The 17,980-nt window shown below is 40.6% G+C and overlaps 1 protein-coding gene across 2 annotated transcripts in view; it reads left to right on the forward strand.

Annotated features, from left to right (window-relative positions):
• EGFLAM (EGF like, fibronectin type III and laminin G domains) overlaps positions 1 to 17,980 on the forward strand; it is a 73,290-nt gene that overhangs the window by 26,189 nt on the left and 29,121 nt on the right. For both annotated transcript variants that reach the window (XM_425019.8, XM_004937200.5), the window contains exons 5-10: positions 828 to 945; positions 1,517 to 1,652; positions 7,676 to 7,842; positions 14,586 to 14,701; positions 14,933 to 15,269; positions 17,774 to 17,874. In XM_425019.8, coding sequence (XP_425019.5) covers positions 828 to 945; positions 1,517 to 1,652; positions 7,676 to 7,842; positions 14,586 to 14,701; positions 14,933 to 15,269; positions 17,774 to 17,874 — 975 coding nt within the window. The remainder of the gene's footprint in view (positions 1 to 827; positions 946 to 1,516; positions 1,653 to 7,675; positions 7,843 to 14,585; positions 14,702 to 14,932; positions 15,270 to 17,773; positions 17,875 to 17,980) is intronic.

Here is a 17,980-nt window from a genome sequence, read left to right on the forward strand (position 1 = left end):
TTTTCTGTAAATGCATTTTTTTTTCAAAGCAATCTGAGGCATATAAACTGTTTACTTGAGCGTGCGGTCAAAATTAATAAATCTAGGATTTTCATCTACAGATAGGCTACATGTAAAGAACTCTGAATTTTTATGTGAGTATTTTTAAGCATGTATTTTTTGATAACATTAGTTACTTTCTGGAAGATTTTAGCAGGCTCCTCTGAAAAATATTCTGCAGAAGTTCCTGTGGAGAACAGTGTTGTCTTCCATGTCATAGCAGTTTGTGGGTTAAACTTTCTGTGTTTATGGCAAAAGGACAAAAAAGGGAAGAGGTCAAGGCTGGTAGCATGAAGAGGACAGCCAGCTAGGAGTATCGTGAGGGGCGATGAGACTGGGCTCTGCCCTATGAGAAATTCAAGACTCTCAGTTCACACGGCTTTAAACTGCTTTATTTTCAGAAGCTCCTATGGTCTTGATTTAAAAAATAAAGATTTTAAAAATGAAAAACACACCACACTGATAACAAAGGCCAGCAATCGGCTCAAGGGAGGGAATAGTACGTGACTTCAACTTGACCAGCAAAAGCATGACAGGGGACACAAACAGCCCTGAGAGTTATGCTGAGAAGTGGGTCCAGATCAGCCCAATGGATTCCCCAGGGGTGGAACTGCAGCTTGAGAGGAAGCACATGGTGACCTTCATGGTTTTTTTCTGAGCATGGCTGGAAGGCAGCAGTCCTCCCAGGAGGCTGCATGAAAAACATCGTGTCAGATCCCACTGACCCTTGCAGTTGTGTGTAAGAGCTTTCATAATGTTTTTGTCTTGTTTTCTCTTGACTCTGGTAGGAAGTTGTTATTGGAGATTTGAAACCTGGTACCCCACATCGTGTTAGTGTTGGAGCCTATGGCTGGGCAGGGAAGGGACGACCCAGCATGCCCAGAGATGTCACAACCTTATCCCAAGGTAAACTCTGCTTTCTATTGTGAAGCTGTCAGGGTAGGGTCAGCTTGGCAGGTAAATGCGGACTGTGTGAAACTGTCAGTTTGCCCAACACAGTGAGTGAGAAGGGGGCGGGATGAACTGTGATAGCAAAGTGATCAGAAACAAGTCCCCGTCAGCAGAGGCATTTAAGAGACATCTCATAGCTACTGAGAGACATGGCTTGGTGATGGGGCTCGGTAGGTCAGGTTGGTGACTGGACTTGGTGATCTTGAAGGTGTTCTCCAACTTAGATGATTCATAGCTAACTAATGTTGAGAATCTTTAATAAATTCCTGCTAGACCATTTGAAGTAAGGTTTCTTTTTACATTAGCACTAGCACATCTGTCACACAGAAGGCCACTTGTACCTAAGTGCCAATTACATGCACCATTGCAATACTTCAATATTGCTTTCCTGCAAATGTAGAGTTTTAGAGGGGGCAGCAAGGGAGGGAAGAAGCATATAGATTTGATTCCTAAGAATGAATTTGGATTACTATGCATATAAGTCCATTCATTTCCTTAATGCTGTTCTGCATTTCTTCTGGCACAGATAACTGCATGCCCCCTGCACCACCCTATCAGCCCCAGATTGTTGTTGTTTCTGATTCAGAAGTTGCATTATCCTGGAAACCTGGGGCCAGTGAAGGAAGCTCTCCTATACAATACTACATGGTGGAGTTTATCAGGCAAGTTTGTCAGTGGAAACTGAATTTCAGTGGTGGTGTGCTATAGTTTTTTTTTTTCCTAAACTGACTATAGATTCTTCTTGTTATTTATTTATTACTGTATATGGTATGCTAGGTTTCACTCTCAATATGTGTTGAATTACCATGAAAATTTAAAGACAATCTAGAAATAATCAAAATTGATATAAAATCACCAGTATGTCCTACCTTCTGATGAAAGAAAAAAACGTCTAGTTTAATATGTTTCCTCTAATAAAACCCTGGGTAAATTAAGTTTTAAACTTCCACTGTCATCAACTTCTGTAGAACTATGCTGAGAGAAGAGCTCGTGGCAGAGTGGTCTCCCTGAGCAAATGTGCCTTTGGCTGCTACAGGGAAAAACCCGGGGGCTGCAGACTCATGTTGTTGGTTTGTTTTAACTGACAAGAGCATTTAGAGTCTTGAGTTGCAGGACTCTGATTTGTTGTTTTATCCCTGCACTGATCAAGTGTCCATGAAGTGCTGACTTTTTTAATTCGTGGGTGTTTTGTGCTGCTTTGGTTTGCTTTTGCTTTTATGTAGAACTCTTTAAATTTTGTAGTAATAGTTCTAAACTGTGAGAAGCTGCTAGGCAAGTTGCTTTATAAGATGCATGTAAAAGGTGAGGAGCAGGTGATTGTATATGCATGCACAAACAAGCATCTATACCTGGCTGTTCATATACTTGTGGAATCTAATATTTGTATTTAAATCTTATTTATTTTCATGTGCTTGTCCCTCTGCTTATCCTTACTGTGGGTGCAAAATTCAGCCTTTGGAAGTCTAACTCTTTGAACAAACATGTGATGACAGGTTTTATTTGAGGTTCCTGCATAAGAAGAGAGAATTGTTTCTTTTTCCGTGCTAAGCTGCAAAGGTCAAAAAGTAATTCTTCAGAAAAACACACTCATTTTTAAAAAGATCTTTTGGTATAAAAAGAAACAGGACAAACCATTGGTTTTCAGTGCTTTAAGTGTGATTACAATCTAGAAGATACTGATACAATGCAAAGAATTCCTAAGTTGAAAACACACTAGTGAGCTTATGCTGGACTTCGTGTTAGAATCAAAATGGCTCATACTCATTGGGAAACCATCCAGTATTCATTGCACTGGGCTGCAGGATAGAAGGGCTGAAGATGCATTATGGTCATCATGTAACCTCTGCTGTGGAATTACCATGTAATTTTTCCAATATCTATTTTTCCAGTGTAATTGTTTTCCGGCCATTTCTCTCTCCTCTGCATCTCTTAATGATCATCTGTTCATTGGATAGGAAAGGGATTTTGTTGGGCTCTGATTGACAGCACATAAGTCGTCTGTGTTCTTTTACCGGAAAGTGGAGTCTACACATAGAACCAGGGTCCCACTAATGGATAAAGTGGGCATCATCATTTCCACTTCACATGTTGAAAGCACACCTTTAAATGTTTTTGTTCAGATGGAGAGCAGAAAATTGCTTCACTGTTTAAGTCAAGACATATGAGGTACTGAAATTTCAGTGTTTTGCTGTTTTTAGACTTTGGGAAAGAATTCGCTAACAGCATGGTGTTTTGATTATACTGTTTAGTTAGAGCTTTAAAGTATTCTTGTTAAATGTGGGATTATGCTCTCTTAGACTTAGAAGCCTGAGTATGTATTTGGAGAAAGTTCAATGAGCCGTAAGCCCTAATGCAGTTAGAAGCAAAAATTTAACTTTAAGCTTCATTGTCTTTTGCTTCGTGTAGTTTTAACTACTATGAGCAGCATCAACATGAGTTAAAGCTGTTGAAATTAAACCAATGAAAAACCAGAACAAAACAGTGCAGACAAATTTAGAATTAAGTGCTAAAGGTGCACCTATAAGGTGCTAAAGAAATACAGTTCAGATATGCTGAGATTTTTTGCAAAATAAATAACTTAATGCATATCTGTAATTTTTTGTGGGTGCAGCAAAGCCTCTAGAAACTATGACATGGTTTGCATCATTTCAGTCCCCGCAGGACCAACTTCTATTACTTTCACCAAATAGGAACCGTGCTGAGAGACTGACATGAAGGAGAGACCTTTTTATTTGCTCAGTTGTGATACTGGGTGTTGAAAACTCACGGACATTTAATACATTAATTGCTTGCACCTACCAGAATGTCATCAGAACCAGGGACAACTGTCTCCTTCTGCTTGAGGTCTGAGTTTGAGACTTTTTTTGGCACTTGCATGGTTTCCCTGGGGATGTTTTAGTTTGCTATAAGCAGCAGAGAGCTGTAGGTGATTTCAGATGTGTGATTGGCAAGGATAACTCAATCTATGCTCTGCTCTTGACTATAAGAGAATCCCAAGGAGACCACAGTCTCTGCTTGGTTAAGTGCTTAAGATCAGGAGTGTGAGTGTAGGCCTTAGTCTTATCAGCACAGTTCATAGGGAATGCACAAAAGAATATGTTGTTGAAATTGAGACAGCTCATGGGATAGTTGGAAGCTTTCAGGCTCAGTGTAAATTTTCTGTTGGTTTATGCTAAAAATATTTTATGATAAAGAAAATTCTTATGAATGTCTGTGTAGCAATAGCCTGGGCTTTAATGTAGTTTGTGTTTCTATTCATAAGATATTGAAAAGAACTTTCTCAAAAACTTTAGGTATTTTCACGTGAATATCCAGATGTCTAATTATCCTTGGATCCATTCTGCTCTGAACTGTCTGTCCTTGGTGCTGCAATGTATTGGGTTGCCATATTTGAATATCTCGTGCTGAAGCTTGTTAAAAACATCTAAGGCAAAGTTTGAGTCTTTCCAAGTAGAAATAATTGAAATATACAAGTCTTTTCATCCTATAGTCAGAAAAGAGCTTAACACAGGACTGTTATACTTTTGTATACAACAGAAGTTGTAATTTTTAAGTAACTCAGCTGTGAAATTCCAGACCACGAGTGATGTTCAATCATTGCTTTCACTTGCAAAGAACCCAAAACAACAGTTCTGATGGGGAGACTCCTCCTAAAGCCCTGCAAAAAAACCAAACCAAACGAAACCAAACGAAACCAAAACAAACGACAACAACAAACCACCATATTTTTTACAGTTTTCCTGGTTAATTCATGAAACCAGAAATACTTCTGGTTTTACTCTTACCTCACAGTCTGAAAAGATAATTAACGAAGAAGGAGAAATAGTAGAAGTAAAAATTAAGAAGGAAATGTTTAATGATGTTAACATCGGCATAACATTTTACAAAAGAATAAGGCTAGAATATTGTCTATTTATTTTATTGACCTGGTATATTGCTTAACGTGTTTTATAGAAAGTGTCACAGCAAAGACAAATAAATACTAGAAATAATATCCTGTGTGCATTATTTTCTATGCTCAATATTTTCTGTACCAAATAAGAACATATTCTATGTATTTATTTTCTGTAGGTATACCTTAAAAAGCATTTTGTAGGCTGAACATGGTACTTGTCATGAATAGAAATATGGCACAAGTAAGCAGACAAAAACCTTGTAAAATTGATTATCAGCAAGCGTTTCCCTCTTAAATCATTTTCAGTTGATTTTTAAAAGAAAGCTCAAATGAGTGTAACATTGCTGTTCTCTGCATCAGAAATATTTCCTTTCTGTGCTGAACAAATCCCCAAACAACAGTGAAGAGCAAAAATCCAAGTGTTTTTGGGCATAGCTGGGACAGAGTTCTGCACTCAGTTTATATCTGTTCAGTCCTAATGACTTTACCTATAAATCTATTATTTTAAAAACTCTGACTCTGTCACTGGCCAGATTCTTACTGCATCATGCTTCTGTGTGGAGATGCACAGCTGTACTTCCAGAGCAGAAAATGCCTTGTGCACAGAGACATCCCCCAGAGTAGCCCTGCAAGGTCCTGGCTGGAAACAAACCTCTGCTGGTCCAGGGGAGGTATCTCTGTGAGAAGATGATGAAAGAGGCATCAAGATGAGCCCTTCTAGTGTAAAAGTTGACTTGAAGTGAAATTCAGTAAAATGTTCCAAGCTTAGAAAACACGAGAGTTGGCTGCCCTGAGCTTATGAGTTCACTGTGTTCCTCTCTCCATCTGTTTGCCATTTTATCATCTTGTACCGATTTGTTCACACAGGGAATGTTCTGGAGAAATAGCAAAGTTCAAGTGATAAATCTCTTTCTTTTCCTCTCCTTCAGCTGCAGATACTTACACATTTGCAGACATTTCCTCTGTTATTCATTTCTGTAGAAGGAAGTCTTATGAGAGATGGTGAAGTTGAAGACTAGCCTGCGGTTTGTGGAGTTGTGACATTTTCTCCTCCATCTCTGTATGGAGTAGCATCTCCTTTGGGCTCTTCCCGTTTGGGTGCTGATGCTGGCATGCTGCATTACGAAGAGGCTTTAAGGCCATTTTTTAATGAGCAGGAATCCTTTCTGTTGCAATTAGAGCCAAAAAAAGATGGGTGTAGGAAAACTGAGAATATGCTGCAAAGTGAGCATGTGGACGGAAGTGGTGCTAACAGCTTTTATTTGGAAAAGACTTTGATATTTTCATTTTGGCCTGGGCATCAAAAGCTCAGAAAAGGGAAACAGTGACAGATAGGCTAGCATCAATGTCCTCCTGTCTACCAGGAAATGGTGATGGAGTGTGGCTGAGGACAGTCTGTTTAGCCATCATTGAATCTTGCACATTTATCTAATTTTAGGTTTATTTTTAGTGAGACGGTAAAATATTTGCATCCTGTGTGCCACTGCGTAGGAGTGAGGCAGCTGGGAGCTACAGCTTTATCAGTACACTTGCCCTGCTGGCTCAAAGGAGTGAATACTAAGTGATCAATAATCTTGTATTGACTGATAAAATAAAACACACGTTAACTTTGTCGCTCCCTTCCAGCTGCAAATAAACAAATGCATAATGCCTGCCTTATGTTAAAATATTCACTGGAAGGCTGTTGGAGACATTTGCAGCTAGTCCTATGTAAACATCAGTAGATTCAGGGAGCGCTTGGAGGTTATTTCCTGTAATAAATACCACAAGGACATCTTAGAAACAGGCACTGGAATAATTTTCTGAGAAAGGTCATTTCTTTCCCTATTTTACTTTTGTAGGCTTTAATTTAAATATTTTGGGTGTCCTGGACTTAATGTTTATGTTTTGATTTTGTTTACATTCATTTAACTTCTCAATCAATTTTCTCCTTGATGAGACTTCCCTTAGTGAGAGCAGAAATTGTGTGAATGCTTTCTCTCAAGGTCTTTGAGGCAAGCCTTCTCTTTCACATATCCCTTTGCATCTGTACATAAGTATTTCTAGTTTTCCTACACTGCTGCTGAGACCAAACCACCATGTGAATGGTTGTACTGATTTCAGCTGGGTTGTAATGCATACAGAGGAGGCATTTGTTGGCCACTAGTTTCCAGTATGAGTCAATACCTATCTTGGCATGGCCCAAAGGCTAAGAAAATATTTTTGTAAAGGCCAGGTTCTCTGCATTATTGTTCAGTTCTTCTGTCATTTCTGTCATCATTCTTCTGTCACTTCTGGGGGAAGACTTTGGATCCAGATTTTCCAATGTGGGGAAGATTAACCTCAATGCCTGGGAAATTAAAAGTTAGATTCTAATTCTGCTAATGCTTTTGTATGTTTGAAAAATGCTCTTAGAAATAAATCAGAAGTTTTCCTCTATTGCACAGAATTGCATTATGATGTTGAAGAGGGGATGGGCACCTTCTGGTGATGTTCCTTCTTTTGAAAACCGTGAGCTCCAAATCCATAAAAACAGAAAAACAGAAGCTGATTTTCAAACTATCCAATAAACCACCTCCTTGGCTTTATAAGCAAAATCAGAATATTATTTTTGTATCACTGTGTAGTGCAATCTTTCCATGTCACAGGCTAAGTAATGATTGCACGGTCTCTTAAGAATTAAGGGTTTCAGTCATGATTTTGCAGGCTTGTATCTCATTTACGTTATGTATTTACCTGGAAAATTTAAAGGCAATTAATTTATACAGCCAGCCTTAACTACTTATGATCTTGTTCTTTTTAACCCTGAAGGCCAGACCTTGACAGCAATTGGACGGTAATAAGAGAGCAGATCCAGATGGAATCTATGGTGCTCAAGGGACTTCTCCCAAATACCAAGTATCAGTTCGCAGTGCGAGCAGCAAACTCCTATGGATCCAGCCCTGCCAGCACGCCGAGCGATGTGGTCCGAACGTTCAGTGAGTAGAGTCACAACTTTGTCATTAATAGTGTATTCTGTGGGCAGTCTTTGTGGGCACCTGGAGGAAGAATCCTCTCCAAGCCAGGGTTCACAGGCACCCTGGTTCAACACTTCTCATTCCTGTCCATGGTGCTTGCAGCATCCTGTGAAGACTGAGCTCTGGATGAAGGTTAAAGTTCCAGGTAGAAGCACTCTCACACCATTCTCTGTTCTGGAGGTCATTGTCAGGTATTTTTGGATTGCTGCTTATTGACTTTTGTGCCAACTTCATGCAGAACTGATAAGTAAATATCATGGGGAGAAATGAGAGAGACAAGTCTGTTTCATCTTTTCTTTCTTTTCTTTTTTTTTTTTATTTGTTCTAAGAACTGTGTATATTACATATGTAATTTAAAAAATCAAAGGCAAATCTTTACTGGTTCCTGAATAGTAGGGCTCTTCACATACTAACCACAACCATAAAAATAATGATATAAAAAGGTAAGCATCCTATTTTCATCAGAAGCTACGTGTGAAAATACTAGGAGGAAATGCATACAAAAGTTACACACATTTGTGCATCAATGCAGGCCATGCACATTGAAATAAGGATAGGTCCTGTGTGGTCCATCTGCTGATGGCCTTCTTCAGAGTATAATCCTCTGCCAGTGCCCATGTCTCTGTGAGCTGACTCAGAGGTGCTGTTGCTCCTCACCTCCCACAGAGCCAGTGCAGTGTATGAGCACTCCGAGTGAGCAAATCCCAGCCTCATGTGACAAAGCAGACTCCATACAGGAGGCAGAGCTGATGATGATGGGGAATGTGACCTAACTAGACTGTACTCTTAATATGCCAAAATCCTTCTTGCATTTAGGAGGTTTTAAGTACTTTAAAACCCAGTTCTGAAGGCATTCACAGACGATAGAGTACCAGGAAAAAAAGGAAATAAAATGCCTGCAGGCAGTTTTAGTAGATAATTGAACTATAAAATTGAGTTACAAGACTGATTTTTGTCTTCTCTCACGTGCACACTCAGATGCAATCATCTTTAATTAACAGGTAGAATACTAGCAGCTGATATTCAAGTAAATGTTGAGCTCTATAATCACAATTAGCATGTTGCAGAAATGTGGATCACGTCTTCAGTGATAGATTTAACCCAATAAGGATTTATTTTTTTATTGCTTTCTTATCTTGAAATCTCTTGTCTTCTCTGTTCCCACGAGGTGATTTTCATCCTTTTTTTGCCTCTGCTAAACTTTGAATCTCTTGAACAATTTGCATGATGTTTATTGTGGCAGCTGAACTCTTAACTTCTGAAGAAAACATTCATAAAAATCATGAAGGTGTAATGGGCTGTGAGATTTTTTGGCCTTAGATCCTCAAGGTTCAGCTTCTTGTGCCTCAGCCACACTGACATGCTCCTCAGTATCCTGTTTATCTCTGGTGTGTGTCTGCATTTCCTAGTCAGAAAAGACAAAGCCAATAAGGGTGGAGTAGTCTTTGTACCGTACTTACTACTGTAGTACTCTAGGAAAGGCATGTTATCTTTATAAGTTTTAAAATCAGAAACCACCCGTCCTACAGAGACTGGTCAAGATAACTCTTAAACAATTATCTTTGTTCGTTGATTTTGGAGTTGAATTCACAATAAACACTGATTTCTGGAGAGGTTCATTCTGGATATTAACTTGATCGGTGTGTCTTGATCAGATCTGAATAAGTACTGCACTTGGGTGTTGCTCAGCTCTCTGAATAGGATCAGAATAGATTTGTTGGTAGGCATGTGGGTGAAGTGGCAGCCAGGAGGTTGGTCTCTTGCACTGCAGGGCTAGCAGTTCTTGGAGAAGATATCCCAGAGCCACTGCTTTTCCTGAGGTGTTACACCTACATCTAGCCCTGCACATACAATGGACAATGCAAATCTGGTTACTTGGCCCATCTGGTGTTGGTTTCCAGGACTGACTTTACAGATAGACTTCCAGACACACCTGAAAGACAGTGCTCACCTTTTCTAGGTAACAGTCTTCACAACAACCAGCTTTTTTAGAGTGAGTGGTTGGGTTCAAAGGTGACAAAGAATACATGCCTTTAGAAATAAATTCTGTGGCTTTCAGGAAGCAGGAGTGTGACTGAGAATAAAACCCTCATTTAGCTTTAGTAATTATGTCTGTGTCAAACTGGTGTGAGGCTAACCAGGTACACGAGAACCTTACATATTACTAGGAAAGCTAAGCTTCTGCACTGGAAATTCCTGCTTTACATTATGTACCTTCAGCTACTAAGATCTCTTCCCCCTTCCAGTAGCCAGGAAGACAATAGTTACCTTTGGCCTACCTAATCATTCAGTTCAGTAGTTCAGGTATAGACATTCAGTGTATCTGAAGTCCTCTGGATTACACCAGCTGATTTTCGACTGTCTTTGCAGGGCAAGTGCCTCCCATACCTCTCCCAGTCACATGCAGTCCTCTGGGGATGCCTCTAGGACCATAATGCATCTCAGATGGCACCGGATGCCTTAATCTCTCAAAGTGCCAGCAGACAGCTCTTAGTCACTTATGGTTGCTGGAAGGGTGTCAGACAGACAGCATGTCTGAAACTGGAGCATCTTTGCTTTTCAAGGTACCCATCTCAGGAATTACTACCTTCATTATAATTGTCCTCCCACATAAGCAGTGAAGCGTGCCCCAGATATATGGTGCTATTTTCTGACAGCCTGGGTATTATTACTCAGAAATATGTGAATTATCTTAGCTGGCAGAAGTCCGTACAGTGTCTGAGTGCTTTGTCCATATAAGTGTTGGTGCTCAGATCCTTAGTGTGTATAAATAAAAAATGTGGAGCTTTATGCTTGCATATCTTGGATTTTTATGCTTGTTTTAAAATAACTAATAACATTCTGATACTTATTTTAAGTGAAAGGTGAATTCTCAGCATTACTGCAAAATGCACCTCCCATAGTCCATGTTGCATTGTTTAGAGACTATTATAGTTCTTCCAAATGGGTTGAGACAATGAGTCGCACAGATACAGAGTCCTCACTACCTGGGCATTTTTTTTTCTGCTGGGTCTTATCTGATTCTCACATTTATTCTCTTACTTTTGTTATAAAAGTGGCTGGATTTGCAGTACTCCCCACTCAGTTCGGCATAGGAAATGGTTGGACTTGTTTGCTACAGTGCTCCCCTGAAGGACTGCTGACTGTATCACGTAGTGTGACAGACCTTCCAAGGTCCTTGAAAGTACAGCATGTGGCCTTGATCATCAGCTTTTGCCCACTTACCTAGTAAAATTGCACGTTTGTTTTATATTACATTGATTTGTTTCCAGGGAGAGCAGGTTTCCCCAAAGATTCTCATGTATTTGTAATTTGTTTGTTTGTTTGTTTGTTTGTTTTTAGTATAGAAGGAAATGATGTAATAAATCAATATATTTTTTTCCCTTTCTAAATTGCAGATGCAGATTGCAGGTGTTTCACTTATATGGTTGTTGGCATTTTTGGTCTGTCAAATCTCTCAAAATGTCATGGACCATTTGCTTGAAAACAAAAGTTTTCATGTATCAAGTTTAGTAAAAACAAAAGCAACAAACTGTCCCAAAGAATCAAACAAAGTGTCCTCACCTGCATCACTTAAATACCCTTAATCTCCTGGGGAAACAGATGGTGTTTGCACTGTGCCTGGAAGGTCACCAGCCTTGGGCTTTGCCAGGCTGACAGAGGAAGTGCCTTATGTTAAAAATACCCTCCTGCTTGTCTCCATGGCTAACGTGACAGAAGTGGCTGCTTAATCTGGGTACATCCTTTCCTCTGGCCTGGCCATCAGCACCTAGCTTCTTACAAAAGGGGGCATCTGTATGCTCTGACTCATGCTGAAAAAGGCACTGGCACAAGTGTTTATTCTGCACAGAGAGTGGATGTTCCTGCTCAGGGCAGGAAAGGAGCAGTCCCTCAGGCCCAGACATTGATGGAAGTGGTGGTGATGTGTCTTGGAGATAGTGGATGGAGAATGTTTTCTGTAGAATTCTTTCCCACAGGTCTGCAAAGTCTTTACAAAGGCCACATTTGCATTTGTTGTCTCTGTTATACAAACAGCAACAAAAAGCAAGAGGCCCACCAAACAATATTCTGTGCTTCACTCTGAGTCACTGACAGGAATAAAGCTCAGATAACAATGCCCTGATGTATTCTGGACCTGTGAGATCCTCTGCATGAAGATCAGTCTGTTACCACTTCCATGCAACCTGCCCTCTTTGGCCTACCTCCTGCCCTCTTCTGATTGGTGTGCTGGTGTTCTTCGTTATCTAATTGGTAAAACAGAAGTCTGTGTAGTTTTCTGTTTGTTTTTAAAAAGATATCTTTGATATAGCTTAATCCCCGATTACTTGGAAAGAGACTGTCTTAAGTTCAGGACCCCCACATGTTTTCTAATTAATTGTAAAACAGGATTATAAGACCTGGTAGAGAGTCCTTAACAGGCTTCATCTTGTACACTGACACACTCATGTAAAGTAATGCAGCACATATATAATTTCTGGAGTTGTTTCTTTTTGGCATTTGCAGTGGACTGCTTTGCTTTATTATTCTGGTTTGCCACCCATTATGAGGTGAGCTCTCCACCAAATCTACACAGTGCTCTTAAAATATGGGCTAATGTGGGGGATTCTCTACAGCAAGTCCTGTTGAATTCTCTGCTTTCTGTTTGCTTTGTACATGGAACATCTAATTGTGCCGGATGACAGAGACACACCTTCTGCTTGGAGAACCATGTTTAAGTTACCAAGTGTCATTGCGCACTGATGGCTATTGATGCAATTTAGTGATAACTCCACTCAAGAGAGTTACACCTGTGTGAAACAGTATGGCATTAAAATTCTGTGTTACACATATGAGCAAATCTATGTATTGGAATGCAAAACTAGGACCAGTGTTCTTCTACAAATGAATATAAAGATACATTATTCTCTGTACTACTTCATCTCTACTATCCTTACTTAAGTCCTTACTGAATGCATTACGCCAACAGAAAGCTTGCTTGGGAAGAGGGAAAATGTGGCAGAATTTAGACAGTAGCAGGCATTTATTTTGTAGTTTATATCCTCTAAATTATAAAACTGAGTTTGTGTATTGCAGTCTGAATACAGATTAGATTTCTTGTGACACAACTGATCAGTAATGTATGATTTTTCCTTTTTTTCTCCAACTAATTTTTATGACTTCTGTTACTCTTAGATAATTTACAGTTTCATCCATTAGAAGAACTGAATTTGTTCTGAAATTCAAACAGTATGAGCATTGTAATTCTAAGAGCAAGAAGTAACATTGCAGACCTGACTTAAAAGGAAGAGCATTCCAGCGAGCTGCAAATTGGCACATCTGCTGACAGCTGAGTTAATGCTGGGCTCTGCTTCATTAGTACAATTTCCAGTAAACCACAAGTCACTTTTATAAGATTTCTGTTTGGGCACATTGAAATTCTTTTGTAGAAATACATGTCATAGAAAATTGCCTTTTCTAAAGAATAAGATTCTGATTCAGTAATGGATGGATGGAAGAGAAGTAGCCAACCTTCCTTCCTGGAGTAAAATTACTTGGAGGTGGCAATTAATCTTGGTAACTGTTCAGGAGAATACTGGGAGTATGAAGTTGTGGCCACATTTTGCTAATACGTTTCTCCCCCGTCCCCCCCCCATAATGAATGCAGGATTGGGACCAGTTTGTAAATGTGCAGTCTGTTTCTCCAGTTGTTATCCTCTGGCTGTGCAGTTACTGTCACTAGCAAAAATAATCTGTATTTTGTACAGTTCACCTCATCTCATCACCAGCCATAAAGCTGTGTGTCGATGTGTCAAGTGAACTCCATTGATAAGCAGCTCCTCAGGAGCATAGGGTGGGTTAGCCAGTGAACCAGCCAGAGCACGTGCTTTTGTCTGGTGTATGCATGCTCAATTTCATAGCTGTCCATTAAGCCTGCTGGGCCTTGTTATCTTTCACCTTAGCATCAGGTTGTTCAGAGGTGGCAGTGAAGCTCTCACTTCCACCAAGTGGCTCTCTGGCATCTCTGGTCTGATAGGTCTCCTTCCTGCAGACTGCCGGCCCCACAGGACTTTGTGTCTTTGTTGTGGTGAGAAGGACCTGCTAACCTGCAGGAAAGTACAGGCAAGACGGGGCTGACAAAATAAACAAGCACATGTAGCCAGCCCTTACGGAGGCTCTGCAAAGCCGGGATTACCTGTGCTGTTCTTAAGTGACTGCAGCATATCTTGTGGGAAGCTGTTGTATGATGTCCATTGGTTCACTGCTTACTATATATTTTATATTCTTAACCTTATATTCTTAACTCTGTGCTCTTCTGGATATTTGGTTGACAGTGGGATGAACAAGTGATGGAGTATTTATGAAAAGGAAGGGTTTGATCTAAATCAATATGGCTGTTAAAATGTGGTCCATGCTGAAAAATGGTCAGAGCCATTCTACTGGAGGAATGATAGGTAAAAGTCTGTTTACAGTGGAAGTATGGAGCCTTTCTTGCTTTGTTAAGGAAACCCAGTAAGTGACTTCATGAAGGTCTTGTTGTTTTAAATTGTGTGTGTACCACTTGTGCAACCTGTCCCATCTTCATGCTGACATATGCATTGCCTGTACAGAACAAACATCTGTGAACTGCTTCTGATTTCACTGTTCTTAGGGAAGATAAGATCTGAGCTGCTGTATGTAAAGAGAAAAAAATGTATGAACTGAGTACACCGGTTTTGTTTTTTCAGGTTCTGAAGAGTTAGGAAGTGGAAGTTACGGACATCATTACATCACAGAAACAGTCACTGGTGATGATGATGGATTTGATGTGGATGACTCAGACTACGACATTTACATAGAAGAGGTAAATTTCAAGATTCCATTTCAACAGTTCTGTTTTCTTTTAAGTCTTAACGTTTTAAGGTGTCTGATCTCATCAGATGGGTATTATATGCTCAGAAACAATAACATAATTTCTTCTTTTTCTTCAGTGAGAATGGATTTGTTACTTCAGATCTGTGTCTTTGAAAGTGTTCATGTCATGCCCATGTCGAAATTAGGTTTTACTGATTTGTGTTTACTTCTTTCCCTTTAGCTCAGACCACTTCCTGCTATCAAAGGAGGCAACAGAAAATTTCTGGTTGAAACTAAGGTCACACCAGGGTCTAGCTCCAGGCTGTTGTCACGGGTCCTTACAACCACTTCTGAGCCCACCACTTCCACTCCCACCACCACACGACCTTTCAACACAGCCAGGGTGACAACAACCAGGGCCACGAGAAGGGGCAGCATGTCTTCTGCCCCACGCCTCTTTGATCTTTCCTGTGATGAGACCATCTGTTCTGCAGACAGCTTTTGTGTTAATGACTATGACCGAGGAGGCTCACGCTGCCACTGCAACTTGGGGAAAGGAGGGGAGACGTGCACAGAAGGTACGTTTCTATGTGCAGAGCTCCTTGTCTGCCAGTATGTAGGGCTGTGCTTCCTCAGTGGCTTCCCAACAGGTTTTCCCCCAGGACTGGCCAAGCAAATGCCTGAGGCCTCCATGCAGTGGCATATGCAGCAGGGCCTGGCTGTGGCCCAAGTTTTTAGAACAGATAGGGGCTGATTTCCAGTTTTGCTTGTCTGAGGCAAGGAGCAGCTGTGTGATGAAACATTTTTTGTATACAGTACATTTTTTGAATTATCAAGTTGAGATAAATGGGTCTCTAGGGACAGCAGAAGCTTCCATGTTTCTGTTCAGACATCAATCCCTTTGCTTCTTCTTTTTCCTTAACTACGTTTGAAGAAATTACTCTTTAATAAAGTTGGGAATGACAAATGAAGACACCCATAGCTGTGTGGGGCAGGTTAATCTACGTCCTGTATGTGGGAGTGGAAGGATGAAGAAGTCAGGCATGCTGGGAGGCACCCAGGCCTGGCATGTGTCCAGCCATCCAGCTTTCATCTGGGCCATTCATCCTCCTTTGACTCTTGCTGCTGAGGCCTAACCTCTCCTTTCTGCCAGCCCTGACAGGAGCTGATCACTCAGTGAGTCACTCTTTTTTTTTTTTTCCCTCTGGAATTATTTGTCTGTTGCTTTGATGATCAAGGGTCCAGACAAATGCCAGAAACTGTGCAAAATGAGACTTGAGGTTGTGCAGCAGGGAGGAGGGAAGTGGTACATACCTTTGTAGTGCTCCTAGATCTGCCCAGACCCAAAGCTGGCTGGGTTGGCCCTCAGTGAGGAAGGTCTGCTTCTCTGCTGCACAGCATCCCGAGCATCGCTTCCCAGTCGAGAGCCAAACTCTTGACAGCAGGTGTTTAAAATTGCAACAGACGGTTGCAATCAGTGGTAACTAGCAAAAAAAATAAACAAGGAGACTGACAAAAAGATGTTGCCCCTTCTAATGGAATAGTGTCATTACTTGTGTCTTACTGCCCACAATGAATGTGAGAAGAGTAGCTGTCCTGTTACTGATGATTGTGCTGTCTCACCCGCTAAGAAGGAGCACCAGGGGCATGTATTTTTTTTTTCTGCAGACCTGTTTTGAACATTCCTGATGCACTGCATTGTGCATCAGCAACATAGGCTTCTCCTCCCAGTGCTAGAGTAGACAGAGCTCATTCTGAAACCAGTCCGTTGTGACTCAGCCACAGGGAACAGCTGCAGATGTGATTTTTGGCCTTGATCTAGTATGAAAAGTCAAGGATGTATTTGAACTGTATACAGCCTGTAGTGTTAGTCCGTTAATGTGATTCCAAAACCACCATTTTTTCACAAGGGAGTTTTCTGTTCCTTTATACTGGTAAGCAGTAGCAGCATGTAGCAATATTGCTTTGTACTGTTTCTCCGCAGCAGCCAGTATTGTTAAATAGTATATTAGTCTGAATGAAAACAGACTTTTCTTTACAGTCAGCAGTTGTGTGACTCTTTGGTCCAGTCAGTGCTGTTTGTGATTAAGGCATGAGTTAATTCTGACTGCTATGGGTGATTCAGGATTATAGCACCAGTTCTGTCCACCTCAGTCTCAGATTTATTTTATTTGTTTGCCTTAAAAACAAAGATGCTATGAGAGTTGTATCCAGCTCCAAATATACAAGAAAAATCCACTCAGTATTAAAACAGCAAAGAGGAATAAGATTCTTCATCCTTCCTACATTGTTAGACATATATCTGTGGCAAAAATTCATGCCTGAAACTGCTCTGTCCTCGGTGTTTCTTGGCCAAATGAGCGGCAAAGGTAGCAGTAAGACATGCCTCTCATTTTCTGTGCTGATGCTGGGATGGTGGTCTGACATAAGATAGTAAAGGGCCAGGGCTGATGACACCATCCGATGAATAATATGGAGGGTTACTGCCACATCCACAGAATGGGAGATGCAGGAACTTTCCTCTCCCCATCCCTCCCTGAGCATTCTCCCCTGAGCTGATGGGAGGAAGGCACTGGGGGCTCCTAGCAGCCACCTAAGGGTTTTCCAGATGCTGGATATGGCAGCTACAGAGTGACAGTCAGTAATGCATCATGAATCCTGGCTCAGTGTACATTTCCCAAATAGGTTTTTGTAAAAAAGAAAATTCCTTTGTTGTCTCTGTATTAGGCGGCTTCCTAAACGGAGATAAATAAATAGATGGATTCTGTCTCCTGAAATGGAGATGAAAATCTCTTCAGAGAGTTCCACCAATGTCTGTGATTTAGCTGTTGAGCAGTATCTGGCCTAAAGTATCTTGCTCTTTTCCAAGTTTGCCAGTTTCCTGAGATCAGAGGAACTGTGAGAGGTGGTGGAAAGACAAGGCAGTAGGTTTACTGCTTGTTCACTGATGCTGACTAATGGTTGTCCCTGGAGGAACTCTACTTTGTGTTTTCACTGAATGTTATCTAGTGCTAAATATGTGTATCAATTTTTATAATGGTAGAAAATTGCTAAACTATGTGCTTCTGTCACTGCCTTTCAGATATTACTATTCAGTATCCTCAGTTCTATGGCTACTCATACATTACCTTTGAACCACTGAAGAACTCCTATCAGACATTCCAAATTACCCTTGAATTCTGGGTAAGTTTAAACGATTCCAAGTTCTCTCGGGCACTTTGGATTTTATTCACTTATTCTGATATTCATAGATTCACAGAATCAGAGAATGGTCTAGATGGGAAGGGAC

Source organism: Gallus gallus, chromosome Z (genome assembly GCF_016699485.2).
Source record: "Gallus gallus isolate bGalGal1 chromosome Z, bGalGal1.mat.broiler.GRCg7b, whole genome shotgun sequence".
In the NCBI taxonomy this organism is placed as follows: Eukaryota; Metazoa; Chordata; class Aves; order Galliformes; family Phasianidae; genus Gallus; species Gallus gallus.